General features: G+C 42.3%; 1 protein-coding gene across 6 annotated transcripts in view; it reads left to right on the forward strand.

Moving 5' to 3' along the window:
- sin3aa (SIN3 transcription regulator family member Aa) overlaps window positions 1–19,335 on the forward strand; it is a 35,535-nt gene extending 16,200 nt beyond the window's left edge. For all 6 annotated transcript variants that reach the window (XM_078167718.1, XM_033634897.2, XM_033634901.2 and 3 more), the window contains exons 10-21: window positions 507–625; window positions 736–946; window positions 2,229–2,345; window positions 2,600–2,838; window positions 3,458–3,641; window positions 6,423–6,999; window positions 7,469–7,638; window positions 9,552–9,725; window positions 12,093–12,185; window positions 12,707–12,801; window positions 13,072–13,264; window positions 18,131–19,335. In XM_078167718.1, coding sequence (XP_078023844.1) covers window positions 507–625; window positions 736–946; window positions 2,229–2,345; window positions 2,600–2,838; window positions 3,458–3,641; window positions 6,423–6,999; window positions 7,469–7,638; window positions 9,552–9,725; window positions 12,093–12,185; window positions 12,707–12,801; window positions 13,072–13,264; window positions 18,131–18,361 — 2,403 coding nt within the window. In that variant the 3' untranslated portion in view covers window positions 18,362–19,335. The remainder of the gene's footprint in view (window positions 1–506; window positions 626–735; window positions 947–2,228; window positions 2,346–2,599; window positions 2,839–3,457; window positions 3,642–6,422; window positions 7,000–7,468; window positions 7,639–9,551; window positions 9,726–12,092; window positions 12,186–12,706; window positions 12,802–13,071; window positions 13,265–18,130) is intronic.
- The last annotated feature ends 2,080 nt before the right edge of the window (window positions 19,336–21,415 follow it).

Consider the following 21,415-nt stretch of genomic DNA (forward strand, 5'->3'; position numbering starts at 1 on the left):
AGATTTAAACCAATCCTGCTTGGGATCCTGACGACATTAATGAAGGAAAAAAGGTTATTTACATCGCTAAGAAGTCGCCTGCAGCTCTTCATGTGGCTGCTCCTTCTTGTTAGATGACTCCCTGCAATATTTTAAATTGATCTGTTGTCAACAAATACCAAAAATGACCGTTGCTTTGTAGATGCATTTTTGATGAATGATTAGATAGCGGTCGTGCTATTATTACTGACAAACACATTGCATTTGCTGTGACAACTTTCTAATCAAAGCCAGTTAAATTCTTTAATGCAAATCTGCAGCAGTAGGAAATGTTCAGTTTGCATTAGCACTCTACAGACAATGACAGATACTGAGCTTCATTGACGAATATCTTTCCTTGTAAAATTTCTGGTGTATTCAATGTCACCTTGAGTTCATGAGAAAATTTCCTCACCGCGACGTCCCAACTTTAGTTAGGGAAAACTTTCTCTGTCACACACTGTCCTTACATTTATTTCTCACCTCAGGTGCGCAAAGCCTTGCGAAGTGCAGAGGCCTATGACAACTTCCTGCGGTGTCTGGTCATTTTTAATCAGGAGGTGATCTCCAGGGCTGAACTAGTACAGCTGGTGCTGCCCTTTTTAGGGTGAGTACTCACTCAGTGTCATCTCACCTGGCAAATATCATACTTTTTTCCCCCACAAGTGTTCTGTATATCTATCGTACATGTTTCTAACACTGAATTATGTTGCACAGAAAATTCCCCGAGCTGTTCAACTGGTTTAAGAACTTCCTGGGATATCGGGAAATGTCTCACATCGAAACATACCCCAAGGAACGGGCCACCGAGGGCATTGCCATGGAGATTGATTATGCTTCCTGTAAGAGACTCGGCTCCAGTTACAGAGCTCTGCCCAAAAGCTACCAACAGCCCAAATGCACCGGCAGAACTCCACTTTGTAAAGAGGTAAGTAAAGTTTAGAGCAGTGGTTTCCAACTGGTGGGTCACAGTCCAAAAGTGGGTTGCGGATCCATTCTGAATGGACCGCAAGTGACTTTGAAACACATTCAGTTTGTAAAAAACATTATTTGGTGAATTTCCAGCACAGAGCTGCATTTTTAAGTGCTGTACCTGCTGTAGAGTGAATGACTAACGGACAGTTAATTGACAGACAGCAAACTGGCTTGATGACATGGTAAAGCGAAAGTATGACACTGAATGTATTAAACTATGAGGGCCTTAAACTGATGACTAAGGATAAATCTGGACCCCGTGGCTAAACCAGTTGTAAACCACTGGTTTAGAGAGAACCAATTTACGTTAATTCAGTCTGTGACAAGTTTAGTACCTAAGAGCAGATCTGAGTGAGAACACTGGGTTTAGACAGGAAGTGGAAGTGTCGGGAAGCCGACCGAGCACTGTGAAGCTCCATGGCTGGCTTCCTGGCACAGCTGAGCTCCTCAGAGCTGATTCAATCAAACTCAAATTTGTTTGCCCCCTAAGTGCAGGTGTGAACACAGTAGTCACACACAATTGCGCACCGAAACAACCGGACTGAGACCTTCTTGAAGAGGTGGTCTCAGTCTGATTCCAAACAAACGGTGCGGTTCGTTTGTGGTGAGAACGTGTTCCGACCTCGATCTGAACCAACTGCAGTCACATGACACATTGTTTGGGTTAAACATGAGCATGTTACAGTCCTGGAGGATTATTAATGTGCACCTCCTCCTGTACTGCCTTAATATGCACATGCAGCACATCCAATGCATCAAAACATTGTTTTCTAGTTGGAGCCGCACCTCGTTTTCAAACTGTATGGTTTGACTAAAATGAACAATGACAGCAATATAGTAGTAGTAGTTGTCCCTCCATTGTGACATTAGAAAGTGTCACATTTATCTTGCAAGTGAACTCTTCTTCAACGTTTTGATTACTTCCTGGATTTTTCCCACATGGAAATTCTGACCAATCAAGAGCAGCTTTCTCATACAAGACATTTGATCTGGTCCGCTTGTAAATGCTGCCGTGAGAACATGAACCAACTCTAGGCAATTATACAACTTTGTAACAAAATGAGTCCCTGATTCAGACCAAAGCAAGACAACTCTAGGTCTGAAAGCAGCCTTCATCTGTTTAGATCAATAAATGTGTCAGTGTTTCATATTCATCGACATCATTTGACTCAAACTCCACATTAAAAAAAGAGGATGGACCTTTAAATATGACTGTTTGTTTCTGCCTTGTCCAGGTCTTAAATGACACCTGGGTCTCCTTCCCCTCCTGGTCGGAGGACTCCACATTTGTCAGCTCCAAGAAGACTCAGTATGAGGAGCACATCTACAGATGTGAGGACGAACGCTTTGAGGTGAGCAGGAACATTAAACGTTGATGTCACCACAGCGGTCAAGAATTATATTATTCCAGTAGATGTTCTGTTTTCTCTTCCAGGACTTTTTTTTCTTTCTCATGTTTGTTTTAAAATATCTCTGAACAAACACTTTTGAATTACTACTGCGAATTTGCTCAGTGATATTGTACTGTATGAGCTTTTAAATTAAAGATGAAGGGCACGCACACACAGCATTGGATATTAAAACTGCTGTGTTTCCTCGCCCACAGTTGGATGTAGTTCTGGAGACAAACCTGGCTACCATCAGAGTCCTGGAGACGGTACAGAGGAAGTTGTCCCGCATGTCAGCGGAGGAGCAGGCCAAGTTCCGCTTGGACAACACGCTGGGTGGCTCATCGGAGGTCGTACACCGCAAGGCCATCCAGAGGATATACGGAGACAAGGCGCCTGACATAATAGACGGCCTGAAGAAAAACCCCGCTGTGTCTGTCCCCATCGTGTTGAAGAGGTGGGAGTCGAACCTGAATTATGTTTATTAATTCCTTTTTAATCATCTGATCTGTGTACCTGGAAACAGAAGCTGTTTTTTAATCAAAGGATTGTTTTTAACTGGAGCTCTGTCATGTAGTTTTTGATATGGTGAAGAATCAGTGAGGTGCACACATATGCAAACACAGATGTGTACAGTTCACAAGCTCTCTGTTTACACAGTGCAGTGAATGTGTGTACACCAGCTTCTTTTGGGGCCAGACTGAGGCTATGAACCAGAGCTTATAAACCCACTAATCCACACAGGGGAGGAAAAGCCAATATGATGTTGGAGTGGTGGATTTAAAAATGGCTCCTGAGATTGAACGTGTACTTTTATAGACTCCGTTCTCTGTTGCTGCGAAAGGATTCGAAAAGAAGCCATTCCTGTTACAGTATCTCAGATCAGTACTCCTGTGTGAAACGCATAAATGTTGCAACAGATGTTTGTGTCTCGTGAAGATGTGAAGTAACAAAAGCGACACTGAACGCTTTGATACCTGTGCTGTAGTTTGAGAGTTGCAGATTTTGGTTTAAAATGTTCTTTAGAGATTGTGTGTTTGTATATCACATAGTTGACTTCGCTCTCTTCTAACCAGATTAAAGACCAAGGAGGAAGAGTGGCGGGAAGCCCAGCGAGGCTTCAACAAGATCTGGAGGGAGCAGAACGAGAAGTATTACCTCAAGTCTCTCGACCATCAAGGCATCAACTTCAAACAGAATGACACCAAAGTGCTTCGATCCAAGTCCCTGCTGAATGAAATCGAAAGCATTTATGATGAGGTAAGTTTCTTTCCTCTGAACCTCAGTATGGCACCAAACACAGAATATGGATAAAACCTGAATTTACCAAATTCTATTGTTAGCATTCTGTTTTTATATATGAACATAAACAGCTTTGGGAAACTGTATCTCAAAAAAAAAAACAGTTCTGCTGCTGCTCATGGCTGATAACAAATACGATAACTGATATTTTACATTTTTGTGTTTTAAAAAGCAACGTACAGCCTGTAGACTATGTACAGCTGAGGGTAATCAATCTGACATCACTATCGTTAACACAACAAAAACAGGAGAACAGTTCCTATTCTTCATACCTGCCGACATTAGGCTGTGAAAGAGAGAGAGATTTTCTGGGGTATTGTCAAATGGCCGACCTTCAACACCCCTGCCCCCATATAACCCTACACTACAGATGAACATAATTAATACAAAGATGTGAAAGTAAAATGACTTTTTATCAGTAATAAATTTATACTTAACAGTTAAGAGAGAGGGAGATTTTGAAGCCCAGTGTTACTGTGTGATTCTCTGGTGTATCAGTTAGGTGTATAAACTACACTGCAGAGTGGAGTCTCTAATAACAGAGACAAATACTGATTTTATTACAGACTTTTTGTTCTTAAACTATTTTCTTTATTATACAAATACACACAGTTTGTCACAGAGCTGCATAATATGGAAAAAATATTACGAATGTTTTTTCCATATTGATTTATATAGATATTTATTGCGATATAGGCTTATAATTTGATAATGCTGCCAGTTTGTAGTATCCTGATAATGACTGAAGCCTACAGAAAGCATAGGGTTTATAAATTAAACTTAGGACTATAATTTATTAACATATAAAATGGAACAACATAAGCATTAGTTATAGAAACTTGGCTTGGTTTAGAATATATTTTGTGATAATAAAAAAAAAAAAATTGATTAACATCTAAATGTAAACGTTGAGCTTCGCAAACATGCTTTATTTGTCTTGGCAAAATAATAAAAGTGAGCTTGTCTTGTATTTTATGAAAATAATAGTGTGGTTGCTGTAATGGTACCTTTAAGGCCAAAGTATACTTGCTGCACAAAACGCGTGCACATGCAGTTTTTCATGCACGTTTGGCTGCCATTTTGTGGTTGTTTGGCACGTAGGCCGCACACTTTGCTGTGAGGTAGCGTGACGCGTACGCGAGATGCACTACTGACATGAACACTAGAGGCGCTCGTGCAAAGTATACCTTGAGACTGTGAACGTGAGGTTGGAGGTGGACTGGTGAAAAGGATATAATGGAATGAAAGATGTAGGAGCAAGGTAGACCCAGAAGATGGCGGTAATGCAACGTAACGGATGCCAACCACTGTAAAACTCCAAAGAAGAAGAATTCCCTGTGCTTTTCCTCATCGATTGCTCGCATGGGTAAAACAAGGGAAACAAACTCCCCATGTGATTGGTTAAGGGGCCACACATACCATCTCCGATGGCAGCGGAGACAACTCCTTTTCCTCTACCGAGATCATAACAGCAATAAAATTATGATCTCCTCTTCATCGAGATTGTCCATGTTTGTGTTTATCCTGAAATACACTGTCACCGCCTTCTTCGCTTTTCGCGTCCTCTGTGTCTGAGTGCTGTGGTCTGCCCCTAGTGGAGACCACCAGTATCAGGTGTTTTGGCTGCATTGACGAACGTCCGTGCTGCAGCAAGTATACACACACAGGTGCAGCACACCGTGTACGGGTAGGTTTGGCCACGTAGCAAGTACACTCCTCGCTTTACAGGTGATGGAACTGGCGGACATCCAGAAATCATAGCCTTAGTCACATCTGTAACTCTCGATTTGTTGTCTTTCCCATCTTGGCTGGTACTGACTGATGGCATATTTTGCAGACTGTCTTATCTGTGCTTTGTTGCTTTTGAGATATCCATTTCCATAGAAGTGTCGTGGTGTTAGCTTTTTCCTCAACCCTTTCCTCAGCTTTGGAGGATAACACGTGGTCATTTTCAGCACTCGGCACAGCCCTAGTTTGTCACGCAACAGGCAAGCAGGCCTTTATCACTGTGTGATTTATACTACACTAAGGTCACCACTAACCATGAATATTTAATGTAACTCACATTGATTCTTTCAGCACATGCGATAGATGCGGATGCAGCAGCCTGTCATGGTGGTTTATCTTGTATGTTCACGCGTTTCAGCTATTGTCCAGGTGTATTTTTTCTGTTTTTGCCATTCAATGAATTACCTTTGTGTTCCACCACAACGCTGAACTCGGTGTTAACCCCCAATTTCATGCAGAACATTAGGGAATGCCTTGAACGGCTTTCAGCAGTTATTTTTGTTAGTAAATGTAAGGCAATCATGTCTTGGTCAAATAGGCACAAATGCTGTGGGGAGTGGAAAAAAATTGTAAGGTTGTACCGAAATTCACAGGGATCGATGGAATTTATGTTATTTGCCTTGTTTGCCTGTTTTGCTTTGTTTTGTCGTTGATTGCTAAATGTGATGTGCTGTCAAAAGGGAAAGTGTAGCCGTGGCTTCAACCTGCACCTTTTTTCAGACAGCACAAGTGTCTCAGTTATGTTAAATTACTTTATTGTAATGTTTTGCACTCTACTGTTTAAGTATCTGCCGTTTTCTATTGTTGCAATTGTGACATTTCGACATCCTGGAGGAGCTGAAATAGGAACAAACAGGAAACTGTAGAACCACATTTTCATTTCAAGATCAACCAAAATCAAATCTTCTGTGCATCCAAAATGCTGACAATGATTTTTTTCTTGCTGTGCAGCGCCAGGAGCAGGCATCTGAGGAGAACGCCACCCCACCCACAGGCCCCCACCTGACCCTGGTGTACGAGGACAGCCAGATCCTGGAGGACGCAGCAGCGCTCATCATCCACCACGTGAAGCGACAGACCAGCATTCAGAAGGAGGACAAATACAAGATCAAACAGATCATCTACCACTTCATCCCCGACATGCTGTTCTCCCAGCGGGGCGAGCTCTCCGACGTAGAGGAGGAGGAAGAGGAAGAGGAGATGGATCTGGAGGAAGGCGCCTCTAAAAAGCACAACGGCGTCCCCGGCAGCGGGAGCCCCTCCAAGTCCAAGCTGCTGTTCAGCAACACGGCGGCACAGAAGCTGCGTGGCTCCGACGACGCCTACAACCTGTTCTACGTCAACAACAACTGGTACATCTTCCTGCGGCTGCACCAGACGTTGTGCTCGCGTCTGCTGCGGCTGTACGGGCAGGCGGAGCGGCAGATCGAAGAGGAGGTCAGAGAACGAGACTGGGAGAGGGAAGTCCTGGGACTGAAGAAGGAGAAGAATGACAATCCAGCCATCCAGCTGAGACTGAAGGAGCCCAGTGAGTAACATCAGACACATGTTTTATGTTCCTAATTAAACCGTGCTGTATCACGTTTGTTTGTGTTGAGGACAGACCATAAATCCTGTTTCCATTGACTTTTGTTCCACATTCCTGCTCTCTCACACATTATTCACATTCTTCTTTTTTCTCAGAGAAAAGTATGTAAAAAATGTTTGGAGGCTCGTTGGAAACAATGGACAGTGTAAGAGAGGGGAATTAAAAGTTTTACTGAGGCTGATATTTAAACAATAACACAATAGATACTGAAAACTAAATATGAATGAAAACAAATACGTACTGTATATTGAAGCAGAGAATCACTGGATTTGGAAAATTAAGCTGCTGCCAAAATGAGCTCCACTTGCCAAATCAGTCCACGACTGATTTGAAATGCCGCCAGTCTCTGTGTCATGTGCGGATCCACTCAGCCATCTGATTTCTTCTTTATAATATTTCTTTCTTCCAGTGGACATCGAAGTGGAAGATTACTACTCAGCCTTCTTGGAGATGGTCAGGAATTTGCTGGACGGAAATATGGAGGCGTCTCAGTACGAGGACTCCCTGAGGGAAATGTTCACCATTCACGCTTACATCGCCTTCACAATGGACAAGCTCATCCAAAGCATCGTTCGGCAGGTGAGAATCTGTTTGTCATTTCTCATACAGTTTTCACGTTTCATTTGGTGGGCACATTAAAGGGTTAGTTCAGATCTTTTGAAGGGAGGTTGTATGAGGTGATTATCCATAGTCGAGTATTACCTCTAGTAGATGTCAGTCGGCACACCTCCAGTTTGGAGAAGCAGGCAGGAGTACTGCCCAGATGCTAAGCAATGTACTGCATTGATGAGGAGCAGCAGTATTTTAACCTCCTAAAACAATCAGTGTAAGTGGGCACTATATTGAGACTATTTTCACTGCTTTACCTTGTTGTCAAACAGCCTTTTCTGACAGGGAACTGAAGTCATCATCTATGCTCAGACTCCATTGACAAAAAAGTAACTTTACCTTGAAGAACACGGGAGCTGCTGGTCTTTCACTGCCTTGAGTGGTTAGTTTGTGTATTTGTGTAACTTTGGTAGTGCTGCCCCTGACTGAGAATTTTCCTAGTCGACCAATAGTCGTCATTTAGGGCCATTAGTCGACTAGTTGCCCGCATGTTTAGCTACTTCCATGTTTCAGATGATGTTTGTAGTCGACCAATGAAGATGAGTTTACATATCACCTTGGGTTCGTCCTTCACCTTCTCAAAATGATCCCACACTTTGGATTTCCTGCCCGACATGTTATTAACTAGCCTGTGGAATAACTGCAGATACTGTGGCTCCTGTCTGACTGCTGAGCGTGGACACTTCTGTGTCTGTCCTTTCAAATTAAATTCCCACATAAGTCATGTAGGTTTAGATTTATTTTGACAAAGCGCAGCTCCTAATAGAGTTTTACATTTGTTTTTTTGTGTGTGTTTTTTTTCTGCGAAGCGACCAATGAAATCTAGTTGACTGCTAGCCCTTCTGGTCAGCTAATGTTTTGGGGCAGCCGTAGACTTTGGTGTTTTTAAAGGTTTGTTCAGATTGACAAGAGTCACACAATATCACCAATAGGGTTGGGTTGAACTGATACTGGTATCTGATCCAGTACCTGGAATTCGGTTCAGGTACCTTTTTTCTGTATTTGACTTAATCTGAAATAATAAAATCAATCTGCACGTGACTCAGTAGACTAAGATGCAGTCCCACTCCTTTGCTCTGTTCTATCACACATAACACTAACCTATTGTTTCTCTTTTATGTGTGTACATGTGTTCTCTCGTGTCACAGTGATATCAGGCTATTACTGAAATAATCGAGAAACGAAAATAGACCAGACGCCAAAACTGTCATGCCAAAAGAGATCGACACAGCAGTGATAGTTTTGGCTCACAACAGAGCAACTGTGGCGCTCCGTGACAGGCTTCCTGGCTTCAGGGAACTAACTGCTTCCTGTCTAAAGCTCAACCTGGGGGCTTTGCAGAGGTCTGTTGTCGACCTAAGAGCAGTGTGGCTGGCTTCCAGGGTTCAGGATGCTTCCCGGCACTTTTGCCTCTTATGTAAATGGACTCTCAGGTGCAGAGCTCCTGTGTGCTGTGAGGGAAAATACCTGTTTTTTAAAAGGAGACTGGTGGCTTTAAAGAGAGCGATATAATGGCCTCAGTCCCCTGTAAGAGAGGGCTGTCTGATGGCATGGTAAAGCGGTGAAAATATTCTAAATATAGCGTGCACTTAAACTGATACTGATTTTTTTTTTAGATGGCTTAAATATGCTTTGCTGCTTCCCCTGTCCACAGCAGTACATTGCTTGGGTTTGTGTTGGCACTCCTGCCTGCTTCTCCAAACTGGAGGTGACTGACTGCCATCTACTTTATGTAATACACTAACGATGTATAAGTACCTCATAAAACTGAACTTAAAAAATCCAAACCATTCCTTTAAGCCTCCGTTAGCACAGTGAGCGTAATTCTGACATGTTTAAATGTTTTTTTTTCTGACTTAAAACACTTGCTTCTCTCCATCCAGCTTCAACACATCGTGAGTGATGAGATCTGCGTCCAGGTGACGGACCTCTACCTCTCAGAGAGCGCTAATGGAGCCAGTGGAGGAACCATGTCCACCCAGTCCTCGAGGAGCTCAGCTGAGGCAATGTACCAGCGGAAAGCCGAGCAGCTCATGTCTGATGAGAACTGCTTCAAGGTAAACACATGAAGGTCCTACAGTCATTAGAAAACTGGGGAGATGATGAAACTGGATGAGATGCAAGGAGATGAAAGATTGTTTTAAAAAATACGGAAATAAGTTAAATTAAAGTTAATTTAAGGAGAAGTACTTAGATTGACTAATTTTCCACAAGACTGCAGGAGTGGGTGATTTAATTAATCCATTTATGGAAGTTTGTTTACTGCAGAGAGGAACGGAGACCGTGAGGATTTCTTGTTTTGTTTTTGATTTAAATTCTGTTCTCGGGTGTGTTCACAACCAATAAATCTTCTCCACGCTTCTGAGCATTGTAATAAATTACTAGTGGCTGTGCAGAACGCTCTGTTACAAGTCTGTTGGCATCTAAAGCGTCTAAAATGAGGTCTTAAAAGTTTACAGATCAGCTGGCCTGACAAACACCAATGTGCTGTCTGCAGCTTACCAATCATTTTCAGTTGATATCATTTTTTAAGTTTTTCTTGCTCTCATGGAGCTCTGGCAATGTGTAAAAGCAGCTTAAGGCCACCTGCCACCCACAAACAAATTCCCTTTTTGATGTACTTTGAAAAGCTTCATTTTGCTGTTGATAACCTGCTCGGTTCACATGAGTCTATCCAATTTTGTCAGAAGAAAAATTACAGATTCAGTAATGACTTAAAACAAACTCACTCTGCAGTGACAGATTTTTAAAAACACATCAGGTAGTTGTGTGTGCTCTAGTTAGACGGCAAAGTGAAGTGAGAGACATTCAACAACGTACGGCTTGAAAACAGTACACTTAGTTCTCTGCTTCTTTTATTATCTTTTCTTTAAGTTAGGGATGCACAATAATATCGGTACGTCATCAGTATCGTCCAATATTGGCTTTAAAATGAACTGATCAGAATCAGCCAACATGCTTTTAGACCTCAAGTTGTCTTGCTTTGGTCTGAATCAGGGACTCATTTTGTTCCAAAGTTGTATAATTGCCTAGAGTTGGTTCGTGTTCTCACGGCAGCATTTACAAGCAGACCAGATCAAATGCCTTGAGCGAGAAAGCTGCTCTTGATTGGTCAGAATTTCCATGTGGGAAAAATCCAGGAAGTGAACAAAACATTGAAGAAGAGTACACTTGCAAGATAAATGTGACAGTTTCTAATGTCACAATGGAGGGACAACTACGCAGGTTGATTTTAGCGCTGCTCATCGTGGACTACATTGCTGTCATTGTTCATTTTAGTCAAACCATACAGTTTGAAAACAAGGCGCGGCTCCAACTAGAAAACAATGTTTTGATGCATTGGATGTGCTGAATGTGCATATTAAGGCAGTACAGGAGGAGGTGCACATTAATAATCCTCCAGGACTGTAACATGCTCATGTTTAACCCAAACAATGTGCCATGTGACTGCAGTTGGTTCAGATCCAGGTCACAAACGAACCGCACCGATTGTTTGTAACCGGACTGAGACCACCTCTTCAAGAAGGTCTCAGTCCGGTTGTTTTGGTGCACACCTGAGTGTGATTGCTGTGTTCACACCTGCCCAAATGAACTACACTTAGGGGGCAAACGAACTTGAGTTCGACTGAACTGAACCAAACGGGGCAGGTGTGAAAGCACTTGTTTTCATGTCTCCACCTGCTGGTGGGCCATCACGATAAGAGTATGCACGTATAATATGATGTTAATTCCACTACAGAAGAGATTTGATAATCACTTAACTTAGATGGGGGAAAAAATCGATGTATCCATATTGATATCGGTTATTGGCCTGATGAGATGTTATATATTGGCATATCAGATGCCGGCAAATATCCAGTATTGTGCATTCCCACTCTAAGTTGTTTCTCTTTTCATGTTCACGTTTATTAAATAGTTTGGGTTCTTTCACATCAGGGACCTGGGCTGGATGCAAGTACACTTGACCCCACAGTCCAGTTCGATTGATTAGTGTGAATATTGTGCACCATACCCGAGCATGGTACGCTAATCTGGCCTGAGTCCACTTGAAAAGGAGGTCTCGAGTACGGTTCATGTAGACTCTAGTACGATACATGGCAAGTGTGAATACCAACTGTACTAAACACAGAAGTGGACTGGTATTTAACTCGTCTACAGGAAGTTTTTAACCGGTTATAAAACAGTCTTAATCTGACAGTGAAGCCTCTAAATCAAACGGCAGCACAGCCTGCCTCGGACAGACGCATATCTGTCTTAGTTGCTGCCTTTAACCTGCAGTCGGAGCTCTGTTAGGAGGCTGGGAACTCCCCGCCTGACAGCTTTGCCTTGCTGCCCTCTGAGCCCTCATCTCATCCTGGTCTTTTATCTCTCACACGCTAACCTTTCGTTTTTCTTCACATTATTTGTCTTTTTCTCTTTCTCAGGTGATGTTTTTGAGGAACAGAGGGCAGGTGCAGCTCACGGTGGAGCTGCTCGACACAGAGGAGGAGAACTCAGACGAGCCCATGGAGGCCGAGGTAAGAAACTGTTAAACCAGCTGGAAGACTGACGATTTTAAGGTTTAGCTTGTGCGTATAAAGGAAAAATTTTTATTCTCAAGCCACAGAATAATTTCAAAATACGCATACCTTTTCTTTTTTACAAACCGGTTTGGATTTTTAACTCATAGAGCCTCTGTGATTGTTGATAAACTGCCAAAATTAGGAGCTGTGCGAATTCCCAACCATTCGCCCTACATTCCCACACTGATGTTTAGCGACAGTGAATGATTCTTATTTGGCTCCTTATGTCACAATAACTAACATCTCTGAGTATCATCTGCATGTTGTATGACGGGACTAAATATTCATTGAATAAATGCAAATAAAAGTTGTCACTGTTTTTACATTTTGTCCAGTAAGAGGCTCCACTTTTCCAGCTGGAGTGGAAACACTAGTAAGGACCTGTTGGCAACCTTTTGGTAATCCTGGTGTAGTGGTGTACAGTATCTTCCTAGTCTGTGTCTTAAATTCTTGTTACACTTGTCGTTTGGTTGCAGCGTTGGTCTGATTATGTCGGACGCTACTTAAACCCAGATTCCACCACACCTGAGTTAAGAGAGCACCTCGCTCAGAAGCCAGTTTTTCTCCCCAGGTGAGTCATCACATCAGGTCAATTGTTTTTGAATTGGGAATGTTATTTATTTTTTACTTGAAAAAGGTGATGTTAATGGTTGGGATTTTTTTAAATACATAACATCAGAGTGTCTTGCTCAGTAAGATGAACACGTCTCCTCTGATGAAAGTCAAATGTAAAAGTCGAAACATGAATCCTTCTGATTAAATTAACTCCAGTCGATTTGTTCTGACACGTTCCCCTAATGAGTCACACTCATCACGTTTGTCTCTGCCATTGTAAAACCAGGAATCTGAGACGGATCAGGAAGTACCAGAAGGGCCGAGAGCAGCTGGACAAAGAGGCGTGCGAGGGCGGCAAGAAGTCCCTGGAGAAGGAGAAGATGGAGTGCATGTTCAAGCTCAACTCGTACAAGATGGTGTACGTCTTCAAGTCTGAGGATTACATGTACCGACGCACTGCCCTGCTGCGAGCTCACCAGGTACTCACTGCTTCTTCCTGATACTATCACCACTGACCTCCAGATGACTTTCTTACTTCCTCTGTGAAATCGATTTCTGTTTTACTTCCTTAAGCTACTTTCATACCGCCACACGGGAACCGCGCTGACAACAGCCTACCTGTAAAAGCATTCCCCAATAAAAGCAAAGCATTTTTAAAAGTAGCTGCTGCTGCTGCTGCTACAGTCCAGGGCTGCAATGACAGGCAGGTGCTTTGCTTAATGTCACTGGCGGTAATACAAGCTAACTTGCAGCTTGGTGAATTAACTTCAGATTTTATTTCATCTCAAGTTCAGTGGAAATGTTTTCCTGGACTTAGATTTTCTTCTGGGGTCCGTTTCACAAAGCAGGTTTAGTGAAAACTCAGAGTCTGTTAACCCTGAAATGCGGGAAACTCTGAGTTTTCCATTTCAAAAAGGGAGGTAGCTCAAACCAGAGAAAGAGGGGTAACTCTAGCCTGTTTCAGAGAGAGAGGTAACTTAAGCTCTCGGTCAGTTACCGTAGTAACAGACTCTATGAACCTAACCTGGTCGGGACCAGGTTTTTCTCAATGAACCTCGAGTTTCTCTCTGTCTCCGCCCTCTTTCAGAGCCACACACTCCATTTGATTTCCTCATTCATTCAGTCAGCAGGCAAGTTTTGGTGTAGCCTAGTTCTGCCATCTGTCTTTTAAAAAAATCATTTAAAAAATCAGAGTCAGTATATTAGAAGTCCATTAGGCACAGTAGGTGGCAACTTTTTTCACTAACATGGCATGTCCTTTTGATAACGATCCCGTGGATGAAGGCGCAGAATTACTGCGCAGAGAATTAAATATTCATTGGGAGATGGTTATCAGACCGCGCATAGATGTTCTAGCATTTCCACACAATTATCTTTTTGAGCGGTACCGTTTCACATCACAGTCCATCATCTACATACACAACCTAATCCGTCCTTACATTTGCAACATTACCAATCGTGGTCATGCTCTCACATCCCAGCAGATATTGTGTGTTGCGCTCATAGACTGTATAAAAATGCGCTGCGTTTCTTTGCAAATGGAAGTTTTTGGACAATGTCGGAGATGCTGAGCACTTGAGTAAGGCAACTGTATGCAGGGCGGTCAGAAAAGTGTGCTCGTTTTACAGGCATCTGCCTTCTTTCTGTTGGCTGAGTAGAAGTCTGCGTTAGTTTAAATAGGCTTAAATATTTAACAGAACATGATATAGATGAGAAGACATTTATGTGTGTGAAAACAGCATTATGTTGGGGATAAAACAACTGCAGTCAAACAGCCACTTAATATTTACTTTACAATGTAAAACATGATCAAAATGAGGTACCCCCATGAGATTATGCCGAGGTCTTACCTGTTTGAACAATCGGCTTTGTTTTTATATTTCATCCTAAACTGTTGCCAAGTGCGCTTCTTCCCTGCGGGATTGCACCTAAATGAAATAAATTAATAGGCTACCATTCAAGCAGTTTTCCCCTGTAATATTATTGTGATTGCAAAGGAGTACATTTAAACTTACGCATTGACCCGAGCAGCAATGTTCTCCCACGCCGTCTCCCTCTCTTTTGCAGCTGCAGCGGTGTTGCACTTCTTTTTGAAAACGTGTGCAAACTCGCCGTATGAACGCATTAAGATTTCTAATTCTAGTGGGGTGAAAAACGCAGCCCTCCTCTTCCCCGTTGCCATGGTGACTTGTCGAATCGGGGCTCCATTGATGCTGGCTTTTTATAGTTGTGGTGCACGCGCTTAACTCCAGGTGAAACTACTCCGAGTTGATTAAACTGATTCAGATCAGCTGTTCTGGAACCGAAAACTCAGAGTTTACTATCTCAGAGTAGATCAACTCAGAGTTCAGGATTAGACTCAGAGTTTGTTGAACCTGCTTTGTGAAACGGACCCCTGGTTGTCCTTAAAAGTTGGTAGCACTATGTTGCCCAACTCCAGGTATTCATACACTAACATTATCAGCTCCTCCATCTTGTCTTCTTTCTACATCCACAATACCCACCTACTTTTATTTGATGGGCCAAAGTCAGGTGGCAAATTCAACACAGTGAACTCTGTGTGGCAGAGCAAAATCTCTGTGCCTTCACGTGGGCGGCAGCTGCTTCATACCCCTGCCGCCACGTCCAAAACTGCTTTCCCTAACTGAAATGATGGGAGGCGGCAAGTTACTTCACAGCAGTGTGAGTTCCACCCTACTGTGTTAAAGTTGTAGGCGGAGCAGTGAAGGAGTTACACCTGAGTTTGCTAGGTTGTTGGAAAGTGAAGGTTGGCTTTTGCCTTTATTAAAAAATTCACAGCTCAGAATGCATCGGACAAAAGACCAAAGGTTTCCTAAAGATCTTTGAAACATTATAAATTAACATAAAATTCTAAATTTTTGCAAATTTCACAACATGTCACAATAATAATAATAAAATAAAATATATAATATTACACACAACATGAGATGTGAATTGGGTGCACACACACACTGTGATAAAAACAGTAAGATTGTGAAATAGTGGAGGGGGGGCAGAATTGAACAGGCGGGTTTTGAGACGGGATTTGCAGGGTGTTATGCTGTCAGACTGTCGGATTTTTGGAGGTAGGGAGCTGTAAGCCCTGGCACCCATGCTGTTGAGGTGTGAAGTGATCATGCTCAGGAGACCAGCAGAGGAAGAGGAATAACAATTTAGTTACACAGATCTAATTACTTATAATTATTAAATTATTACAAAGATATGTATTTCATACTTTTGAACCCCTGTGAAATGTCAGAAACAAATCACTGACTTAATTATTCAAAACCCAGTATTTGAGTGTAACATTGAGCAGCTCAGCAGGCTGTGCTCCAGCTCCTTATCAGCTGTTAAAACTGTCAAAGCATTTAAACGTACTTTTCTGAAGCAGAGGTGACTTTAAGAGGTGAAATTACAAATCATTTTGCTAATTACAATAATTTCCTTCAGTCTGAAAAGTTAAAGACTTACTGCCCTCAGCTCAGTTTGACTCTGTTTCCTGTTCAGACTGTTAAAAGGAATAATTTGACATTCTGGGAAATACCCTAATTCACTTTCCTGATGAGAGTTAGATGGGAAGATTGATACTGCTGTCGTATCTGAATGTGTTAATACATAACTGGAGGCAGCAGCTGGTTAGCTTAGCTTAGCTTAGCTTAGCATAAAGATCATACACAGGGGAAAGTAGCCACCTTCAGTTTAGCGTACAGATGTGGGAATGATATCACTCTTTTTATCTGTTTGTTGTTTGTTTTTTGTTTGTTTTTTTTGCCCAAAATCAAACTATTTCTTAAAGGTCAGTACAAACTGGTCCTATATCCGTCCATCCATTTTCAGTCGCTTAGTGATAGCCTTGGGGGCAGCAGGCTGTGCAAAGCACCCCAGACGTTCCTCTACCCAGCAACCCTTTCCAGCTCCTCCTCGGGGACCCTGAGGTGTTCCCAGGGCAAACAAGATATGTAATCCCCCCAGTGTGTTCTGGGTCTGCCCCAGGCCTCCTACCAGTGGGATGTGCCCAGAACACCTCTAATGGGAGGCACCCAGGAGGTCCTACATAAGTACTATTTATAGGTGTTACAGAGGGACGTAACACAGTATGTAACGGCTGAGCTGACTTGAGTTGAATGTGGTTTAGGTCACCAGTGAGGGGAGCTCTAATGCAACTTCAGTCTGAACAGTCATGTCAGTGGAGGCACAGTGAGGTGTCACCTGTGACCTCAAGTATTTTGGGTCTGTTTCAAAAATATGGCTTTCTTTCCCTTCGTCTTTATCATCATGTGCGCACAAAGTCGCCGGCTTCCAGTGCACTAGAACTGCAGTTAACAGTTATTTTCATTATCAGTCATTCGCCCCATTAATTTCTCAATAGATCTGTTGATTGATTTGTCAATAAAATAGTGGAATGTGTCCCAGAGCCCATTGTACTGTCCTCCAGTGGTATGTTGTATCCAACCAACAGTCAAAAAACTCAAGGCTGTTCAGTTTATTAACGTGTATGAAAAGAAGCATCAAATTCTCATATTTAAGAAGAATGAAACCAACAATGATGACTCAATTATCAAAATAATTTCCAGTTAATTTTCTGTCGATAGATTAATCAACTAATTGTTGCAGCTCTACACTGCAAATCAAGTGACATTGTAAACGCTGACCACAGTGACCTCCATGTTTACTTTTGTACGACTGAATGATGTGTTCAGTGTCTTTATTATGGATGAGACGCAAGTGAGGGAAGCAAGGAGACAAGTTAGCAAAATTGAAAGCACCTTAAGAATCAGAAGATTGATTTTTCTGATCATAGGTTTCACTTCCTCCACAATTTTCTCCTAAAATGTGGTTGACAACTAAAGAACTCTGGTCTTAATCTTATCTAACAACTAAAATATTTTCACATGGGGGTCCGCAACCTAATTTTTATCAATTTAAGGGTCCTTGACATGAAGAAGGTTGAGACCACGTATGTAGTAAATCCCTAAATGCACCAAAAGATAAAACAGCACAGGGAAAAGACAACAAGTGCAGCAATGAAGAAGGGAGGAAGCTCCTGGAGGAGCTTAGAGTGAGGAAACACAGGTGTATCCTATTCATCTTTTCCAAGCATCTCTCTCGCGAGGAAGCAAGTGAGGGAAGCGAGTCGACATGTTGGCATAATTGAAAGTACCCTAAGAAGAATTTAAATAGCAGGTGGCAGAGCAGCTGTGTCAACATGCTTTTATTTTGTAGGTCATTAAAAAGGTACTAACCATGTACTAACCATCTCTATTCACTTCAGACTCACATCCCTAACCCTCAGAGTGTAGATGTCATGTTTGCTGAGTTTTTAACGCCATGTGGTTTCTCCTCAGTCACACGAACGGGTGAGCACACGGCTGCACAAACGCTTCCAGGCTTGGGTGGACGCGTGGGCCAAGGAGCACGTCACCCGCGACATGAGTGCTGACACCAATAAGTGGCTGATGGGCGAAACGCGTGACGGCCTATTACCCTGCACCACCAGCCGCCAGCCGGAGATCCTTCACTTCATGAACATCAACAAGTACCGCGTCAAATACGGCCCGCCCAGCAAGGCGCCGTAGCCGAGGAGAAACGGGGGAGAGAGAGACTGAATTCTGGGGGTGTTGGGGTCTGAAGTCAAACAGGTCAGGAGTAGAGGTAGGAACGAGGGCTTATTAATGTGTTTTTAAGGCCGACATGGGAGCACAACTAAGCTAGCTACCGTGTGTGTTGCACCCGGGGCGGCAGGATTACTGATTTTTACCAGCGTTTTTAGCTGGGCCCATTTCTTCACAGGGCCTTCGGTGCCAAAACTTAGGAATCGTCATGATCCAGTCGCAGACCTGAGCTCTTACCAGCACTCGGAGCCACTTCTCAAATTCCCTGAGCCTTTTTCTACGGGGCTCAGCGACGTAAACGGCGAGCCTGTGAGAGATAGAGTGGTGCTTTTTTTTGTACTTTATCACAACTGAGCTTCGGTTTCAGATTTCAACTGACCATTTTGTCTGAAGCCATCATGAGTGAGAGCTCCATCGAGATCAACCATACAGGGATTTCTTTACGATAGTGTTATCCGTGTAAAACAATATGGTGGACAAGTGCACTTATTTAGAAAGAGGAACACGTTACAGAAGGTTTTGTTTCCCAGATTGAAGGTTCGGACGGGAGCACAACAAAGTCTGAGAGATCTGGTTCAGACATTCCTGCGTTCAGGCCAAATCACAATTATGTACCTATCACTAGACGGAAAGAGGGTGACATTTCCTTTTCCAGAACACATGGCAGCATTATTAGAAACTGTGCCTGAGCCCCAAACAGTTTTGTCGGGTTAACATCAAACAGCACTGTTGCATTTATGTAAAAAAAAATGTAATGAAAAGACAAAAAATTAGCCTCACAACACTGTTTGGTCTCAGACTGTAAAATTGTATAGCTTGTGAATGTCAGATACTGACATGTATTCCAGTGTATGTGTTGTGTATATATATTATATATAGTTCTATTAACACAAATGATCCTTGCCGCCCTGGATGTCAACCTTTTTAAAACGCCCTCCGCCAATACACCAGCTTGTACACACACACACACACACACACACAAACACACACACTCGTCTCATTCTGGGAGGACTGTCCACATGCCGTTCACGTTGTAAATACACTGTATATAGTCTCAGACTTTTTATGACAGATCCGTGTTGTTGTGCTAGTAATACTTTCCAAGCTTACTGTGGACTTTAGTGATAAATGGCTAAAGTTAGTATGTATATGAAAAAGGCAAATGCAAGACCATTTATTACAGTTTTTACCAAAGGGAGTTGATTATAAAAATAGCTGTTTTCTTCCCCCCTTTGTGTGTTCCTTTATGTCTTTTCTTTTTAATTTCTGTAGTAAAAAAACGTGGAAAAGTAGAAATGTATCCAGGTCTTTCAGTTTTTATATATGAGATTTTTTTTCTTCTGAATGTGACATTTGGTTGGTTAAAAAAAGAAAGAAAAATCACTGACACCCCCCCCCTTTGACAACCAACACCGTCCGTGGCGATGGTGGGACTCATTTCATTTTGTCTTCAGATGAATGGACTCCACAACGGTCTCACCTTGTGATGCACGCTTCCCTCCCTGGATAGATTTCTGCTGCAAACATCACCCCACAACCATATTTTTGATAATGGAAGAAGTCACACGAGCATGTCTTTAGTCCCTTTATTTAGACATTATTTAAAGTAATAATAAAAACGACATTTGTAGCCTACGGAGCCCTTTGTGGAGTTGTTGAGTGTTTTATTCTTTTAACACTAACCTTTATGTATAAACTAACAGGAAAGTCAAAGGAGAAACACTTCTGTTAACTTATCAAACGCACAATAAATTCATGCAGATTCGTCTTAAGCCCTTTTCACACAGAGATCCTTCGATATGGCCACAATGTCGACCCTTCATTATGCTGGATTTACTTTTTTACACAAGTCCAAACAACAGCGGAATCATTAGTGTGTGATTTTAGATAGCTTGCCGATGTTTCAGGTTTAAAACAGGCGTGACAGGGTGACATGTAACACAACAGTGTCGGCCTCTTGTGTGACGTATAACACATGCACTGGGCTTTCCACATGGCGGCAGCAGTCCTTTACTGTCTCTGTTATGTGGCAGCTGATCTCGTCCTCTGCTTAGAGAGTAAAGAGGTCCCAATCTTACCACTTCCCATTTTGCGGACATTTTCGGCCACTGTTCGTCTTCTTAGAGTTAGCTGCTAACTGCTTCTAGCTGCTTTCTAAATCTCCTGGTGTTGGGTCACACACATAACATGTCATGAAAACGTCACACCTGTCCTGTCCTGCCAGCTGTCCCTTTTACACACTGTGGGATCCAATACCTATACTACCATACTATACAGTATGCCAGAAAAAGATTTAGTATGTCCCACTACATAGTATGTCAAATGCAGTTTGCCAAAAATACCAGGATGTTCTACTACATCTGGTCCGATTTTGCAGTTTGCAAGCCAGCATGTTTTCTGGATATTCTGAACCTCACATCAACTGAGCCACAAACAGATGACAGCTTGCTGACAGCTGATTGACAGCTGTCAGAAGTCTCAGTTATGGATGACAGCACATTAAAGTAACTGATAATCAGTTGAACGGTAATAAATGAAAATCAAATGTTCAACTGAAGAAAATAATCATAAATATTACAAACAACACGACATAACTATAAAAATACCTGATGGAGAACTGCAGATGTAATTTCACTGTTGCAAATATAATACGTTAGAATCTACAATCTGTGCGGTTATAACTTAAAGGTTAAATCACCCACATTGCAAAGGAACAACAGCAGAGCTCTAGTTATTTGTCTCTCGCGAACTTGATGAATGGCGTTTGTTTTACTGTATCTCCATGGTAGCAGATGTAAAAGCAAAAGGGTTAAAGTTCAGGGTGTAATGTTATGAGTCAGTATGTCACAGTTGTGTGCGTACTGCATGCAACAGTACTTTTTTACGTACTTTTTAAAGGGCAGCTGCAGTACCTACTAAGTACTAAGTAAAAAAGAAAAAGTGTGAGATTCGAAACGCACCCACAGACTTTGATTCGGCGGGACAGGGACATTAGTTTTCTTGAAAATTGAAACACAC

This window comes from Epinephelus lanceolatus, chromosome 5, assembly GCF_041903045.1.
Source record: "Epinephelus lanceolatus isolate andai-2023 chromosome 5, ASM4190304v1, whole genome shotgun sequence".
In the NCBI taxonomy this organism is placed as follows: Eukaryota; Metazoa; Chordata; class Actinopteri; order Perciformes; family Serranidae; genus Epinephelus; species Epinephelus lanceolatus.